Below are 6,652 nucleotides of genomic sequence, written 5' to 3'. Positions count from 1 at the left end.
GAAAGATTAAAAGAACTGAATGTATTTAGTCTTGAGAAGAGACATCTAAGAGGCGCATGATTAACCTATGCAAATATATAAATAAAAAAAACTCACTGAAGAAAGTGGCCTAAACGGGTGAAAATGCTCCAAACCCAGACACTGTAGCGTGTCTATAACCGGGTGAGCAATTCCTCCGCATGCGGTCCGCAGACAGCGGCAATCCCCAGCAAAAAATGCATACAATGGCGGATGCCGGGGCGGACCGCATGCACCACAAAATGATACATTGTGCAGATGAAAAAATATAGATACAAATATTACTGCAAAAAAATGCACCAAAATTATACGTAACTTACTATACTAGCCAATTCCTCCGGCCAATGTTAAAAGCTGAGAACTTTGCCAATATCTTCCAGTCAGGAACATATCGGAGCCCCTCATGCACCACGTCACGGTGTCTCAGCACGCATGGGGTCCTACCACTAAACTACCCGTGGTGTGTGAACAGGGTCTGAACAGTGCTAGATACCAACTCACAGCCAGGCTCTCACATGCCTCCATAGTGGTATCGCCAATGCACTGTGAGGTAGGATAAAGCTGTGAGCCGCACCCACAACAGACCATGTGACACAGAAGCCGCACCCACAACAGACCATGTGACACAGAAGCTACCAGGTGCAAAAGAATGGTGCATGAGGGGCTCCGATATGTTCCTGACTGGAAGATATTGGCAAAGTTCTCAGCTTTTAACATCGGACTGAGGAATTAGCTAGTAAATATATAAATGGGCAATACAAAAAATACGGTGAAAAACTGTTCCATGTAAAATGCCCTCAAAAGACAAGGGGGCACTGCCTCCGACTGGAGAAGAAAAAGTTCAGTCTCCGGAAGCGTCAAAGCTTCTTTACTGTAAGAACTGTGAATCTGTGGAATAGACTTCCTCAGGATGTGGTCACAGCAGGAACAGTGGACAGTTTTAAAAAGGGTTTAGATGAATTCTTCAATGTAAAAGTAAACAACATTAATGCTTATGAAAACGTGCAGGAGTCTCACTTCCTTCTAGGATTCGCGTCCCCATCTATCCCTTGGCTGAACTTGATGGACTTATGTCTTTTTTCAACCATATCAACTATGTAACTATATATGTTTTATGTTTTATTTTGCCAGTTTTATTTTTACTTTTCTTTGGAATTGAATTATTACTTTTTAGTGCAGTTATTATGTGAATAATCATATATTTTCTCCTTAAAGGGAATGGAATGTGTCATCAGAAAATGACCTGCTGTTTAATTAACTTTTTTAGGTTTAACATATTTTTAAATAGAATATTTGCTAATGTTTTTAACTTTCCATGTATTCCATATATTTAAACAAAAAACATATAATCCTGCATTTTTCGCACTAGCCACTATGTCTAATAATTGGCACCACTTCTCAGTCTGTACAGATCACTTTACTGCATTTAGCTCATTCTAATCCTGCCTGTAATGATATCACCTCGGTGTACAGATAAGACAGGATCCTCCATTCACAATAGGTGTTTGTCAAAGCTTATCTATTATTTCCTTGTACAATGACCTCTGCACAGGTCACAGAGCATGCCTAGAAAACTCTTCCATAAAAGTCACGAATGGATGCTGTATATCGCTGTTCTGGGTGGTTTTAAAGGCCGGTACTAGTGATACTCACCTCTAAAACTACCCAGAACAGAGCTATACACGGATGTATGGGTTATGGTCGTTGAGTGGGACTAGAATCTGTGGTCTCGCGTGTAGTAGCATTTTTTTTCATATATTTTTATTTTATTTCAACTTCATTTTTTATTTTACACTTTGTGTCCCCTATAAAGTCATACAATATCTTTGGGGGAAAATTTAACAGTACATTTTTTTATTGCTGATTTCTCCAGTAATTGGGACTGATAATAATAGCCCCAATCCCAGGGAGAATACAGACCTCAGACAGGTTGTACAGGCTGTACAACTTCACTGCAGAGCTGATCTGTGTCTGCTAAGACCCCGTAGCTGATGCAGATGCCAGCTCCCAGCAATCAAATAGCTGCTGGGACTGGACCAAGCTTATTGAGCACTGTTGGGAAGTTAGCTATTGTGCTCTGGGGAAGGCAAGGATGGTAAAATTTCTTCCTACATTCTCTGCTGTCAATGATAGCAGCTGCACAATTAGCATGCAGCGCAATCTCTGCAAGTACAGAGATTAGAAACATTTGTGCACAGATAACTGCCTACCCAAGGACCTATATAGCCAGTGGGTGGTCAGCAAATGGTTAAGATACCTTAATTTGCTTGCTTGTTTTGGGGTCATGTTCATATTTTTTTAGGTTCAAGAACCTATGGATGTACCAAACTATGACTTACTGTAGATAATCCAAAGATAAAAAAAATGGCTAAATATATGCTTATGAGAAAACTATGCATGGCTGTCTAAGCCTGATGAAGTAGTCAATACAATCCCAAAGCATGTTGCAACACTAATGACCAACCATGAAGTTCTACTAAAAACAAGTCTTTGCTGTCATATTTCCAGGTCATTGAACTCTAGTCTTCAAGTTTCTTACAATACACTACAGATATGCTGTCACCAAGGATAACATGCTATTACTGAAACAGATTTTTCTCTTCTCCTTTTTAATTTATTTTTTACATATTTATCATCAGCCAAATTTCTAAATTTTAACTTGTTGACATCTATGACAGTCAGGGGCCTGATCTGCTACTAGCCCGCAGGAGCAGGAGGTTTAAGACAAGCCCAACACTACACAATTCATATTTAGGGCTTAAAGCTCCTGCCTCTGGCCTGGTTGAGACAACTATGGTTCTGGTGATGAAGATAGAAGTTTTTTTTTAATGCTTCTGTTATCTCTATCAAGCAATAAAGTGAGGGAGGGTCTGTTAGAAGAAGCAGAAGGAGCAAGACTGCACACATTGGCTTGGACCGTCCTTCGGTGCACTTAACTGCTCATTTGCATATGGATTTTTTAAGGATTGTCACATGAAAGTTATCATTACATTTAGCTAAGCTAACCCTACAAGGCATTGTGCTGGGTTTAACAGTGATTTTCTTGGAGACATATTCCCTTCAAAGGGGTTTTCCGTAAATTATTTAAAATAGACGGGTACTAGAATGTGAATAGAATAGGTTGCATCCAGCTATAGAGCCGTGTGGGTGATGAGGGGTTGGGGCCTCTCTTCACTACCACTGTGCTTCAGTGCGAGCATTCATCGCTGAGAATTAATTCCTGTCAGACTGCCCAGCCATGATGGCATATAGCACACAGGATCTCATCATTACTATCTATTATAGAGCAGGAACTTTGTTATAATAGATAGTGATGATGCTCTCTGTTTCTTCAGACTGCTTTGCCATGACAATATATTGTAGGCAGGAGCACATCATTAATATACACTCACCTAAAGAATTATTAGGAACACCTGTTCTATTTCTCATTAATGCGATTATCTAGTCAACCAATCACATGGCAGTTGCTTCAATGCATGTAGGGTTGTGGTCCTGGTCAAGACAATCTCCTGAACTCCAAACTGAATGTCAGAATGGGAAAGAAAGGTGATTTAAGCAATTTTGAGCGTGGCATGGTTGTTGGTGCCAGACGGGCCGGTCTGAGTATTTCACAATCTGCTCAGTTACTGGGATTTTCACGCACAACCATTTCTAGGGTTTACAAAGAATGGTGTGAAAAGGGAAAAACATCCAGTATGCGGCAGTCCTGTGGGCGAAAATGCCTTGTTGATGCTAGAGGTCAGAGGAGAATGGGCCGACTGATTCAAGCTGATAGAAGAGCAACGTTGACTGAAATAACCACTCGTTACAACCGAGGTATGCAGCAAAGCATTTGTAAAGCCACAACACGCAAAACCTTGAGGCGGATAGGCTACAACAGCAGAAGACCCCACCGGGTACCACTCATCTCCACTACAAATAGGAAAAAGAGGCTACAATTTGCACGAGCTCACCAAAATTGGACTGTTGAAGACTGGAAAAATGTTGCCTGGTCTGATGAGTCTCGATTTCTGATGAGACATTCAAATGGTAGAGTCCGAATTTGGCGTAAACAGAATGAGAACATGTATCCATCATGCCTTGTTACCACTGTGCAGGCTGGTGGTGGTGGTGTAATGGTGTGGGGGATGTTTTCTGGGCACACTTTAGGCCCCTTAGTGCCAATTGGCTATCGTTTAAATGCCACGGGCTACCTGAGCATTGTTTCTGACCATGTCCATCCCTTCATGACCACCATGTACCCATCCTCTGATGGCTACTTCCAGCAGGATAATGCACCATGTCACAAAGCTCGAATCATTTCAAATTGGTTTCTTGAACATGACAATGAGTTCACTGTACTAAAATGACCCCCACAGTCACCAGATCTCAACCCAATAGAGCATCTTTGAGATGTGGTGGAACGGGAGCTTCGTGCCCTGGATGTGCATCCCTCAAATCTCCATCAACTGCAAGATGCTATCCTATCAATATGGGCCAACATTTCTAAAGAATGCTATCAGCACCTTGTTGAATCAATGCCACGTAGAATTAAGGCAGTTCTGAAGGCAAAATGGGGTCCAACACCATATTAGTATGGTGTTCCTAATAATTCTTTAGGTGAGTGTATATTATAGAGCAGAGTTCCTGCTTTATAATAGATAGAAATGATGTGATCCTGTGTGTGTGATATGCTGTGATTTTTGAGCAGTCTGACAGGAATGCTCTCCACTGAATACAAAGAAAATACGGCAGTGGCGCAAATTCACTGATGGAGAAGGTCGAAGAACTTCAAGTTGGATATTTCTTTTATTCAAAGGAAGCTCATGTACATAAAAACAACGTGTTTCGGGGACAAACACTTCCCCTTCATCAGGTTGATGAAGGGGAACTGTTTGTCCCCAAAACGCGTTGTTTTTATCTACATGCACTTCCATGGAATCAAAGAAATATCCAACTTGAAGTTCTACAACCGTCTCCATCAGTGAATTTGCGCCACTGCCGTATTTTCTTCGGGACAAGCACTCTCTGGAGGAATGGACAACCTTTCCAGGAGAGACCTTTCCTGCGGCTGCAGTCCTGTAGAATCGGATTATATTTTATATATATATCTTCATTAGAGTTGTGCCTTTTATTAGCACAACTCAATAAGGTAAGCTTTTCTCCTTTCTCAATATCTCAGCTTGCCCGAACATACTACCCTATTGTGTGCGCCTTTTCTCTCTCCCCCATCACCCCACTTGTGGTTCGAGTGGGGGCTAGAGACGTCCTCTTCTGCAACAACCTCCACTGAATACAGGCCCTGGAGCACAATTCTCCAGCTCTGCATGCAACCCATCCTATTTATATTCTAGTACGGGTTGCAGTCTACAGCCCAAAGAACCCCTGTAACAAGAGTATTTTTAAAGCAATCATACTTTTGCTAATTATGATTTCTTTTTGTAGATACAACATTCATTGTTGACACAATCAATAAAATGGAGAGACAAAATTATACTATGTTGCATGAATTTATACTTGTTGGATTTTCTACAGTTCTTCAACTCCAGTATTTTTTCTTCGTGATCTTTTTCTGCATCTTTAAGATTTCACTTCTGGCTCATATGTGTATGATTCTTTTGTATAGATTGAATCCAAATCTTCGTACACCTATGTATTTTTTTCTTGCCAATTTCTCCATTTTAGAAATATGTTATCTGTTAACTATAGGTCCAAAAATGCTGATCAACCTTCTCTCTCAACACAAAACTATCAGCTTCTATGGATGTGGCATACAAATGTGCTGTTTTCTATTATTGGGCAGTGCAGAATGCTATATGCTGGCAGCCATGGCGTATGATAGCTATAATGCTATATGTCATCCTTTGCTATATAATAATATCATGAGGAAGATAGTGTGTATCAGGCTGGTCATTGGTTGTTGGCTCATTGGAGCAATGATTGGTGTCCTACAGACGAAACTGATATTTTCATTACCATTCTGCAGGTCCAATAGAATTAACAATTTCTACTGTGATATTCCACCATTAATGAGTCTAGCCTGTAATAACACACAGGTCAATCAAATCATCATGCTCATAATCACTTTTATTATTATTGTAGGGCCTTTTATTTTGACAATAATGTCATATGCAAACATAATCTGGACAATTCTCAAGCACCATCCGGCAGGGATGAGGAAAAAAGCTTTCTCCACTTGTACCTCCCACCTAATAGTTGTATCTATGTTCTATGGATCATCCACTATTATGTACTTGAGACCGAAGTCAAGTTATGGCATGAATGAAGAGAAGTTTTTGTCCCTCATATATACTATTATCGCCCCAATGGTGAACCCTTTCATATATAGTTTAAGGAATAATGATGTAAAAAGTGCAATTAAAAAGATGATTCTATATGTGAAATTAAATAGGATAATTAGAAGAGAATAGTGCAGTGTACGTATTTTATATTGACTGAAAATCCTGTGCAAAACTCTTTTTTTTTTTAAATACACCACAAATTGCTGTGAATTTTTTTTCTTTTGGACAAGGTTCTCTTAAAGAAGGTATACAGGAATAAGAGAAAAGAAAATCCATTAGACAATAATCTGGTCAAGATCACGATGGTCTCCCCATAGAGGTGATCTTCTGGACAAGTTTCACGGTGTATATAA

General features: G+C 40.1%; 1 protein-coding gene across 1 annotated transcript; it reads left to right on the top strand.

Annotated features, from left to right (window-relative positions):
- The first annotated feature begins 5,474 nt into the window (after positions 1-5,474).
- Positions 5,475-6,428, top strand: LOC122926242 (olfactory receptor 10AG1-like). Its single transcript, XM_044277615.1, has one exon. The coding sequence runs from the start codon at positions 5,475-5,477 to the stop codon at positions 6,426-6,428; it is 954 nt and encodes a 317-aa protein (XP_044133550.1).
- The last annotated feature ends 224 nt before the right edge of the window (positions 6,429-6,652 follow it).

The sequence above is a fragment of the Bufo gargarizans genome, chromosome 2 (genome assembly GCF_014858855.1).
Source record: "Bufo gargarizans isolate SCDJY-AF-19 chromosome 2, ASM1485885v1, whole genome shotgun sequence".
NCBI classification, from domain to species: Eukaryota; Metazoa; Chordata; class Amphibia; order Anura; family Bufonidae; genus Bufo; species Bufo gargarizans.
This window is presented reverse-complemented; position numbering and strand designations above follow the sequence as displayed.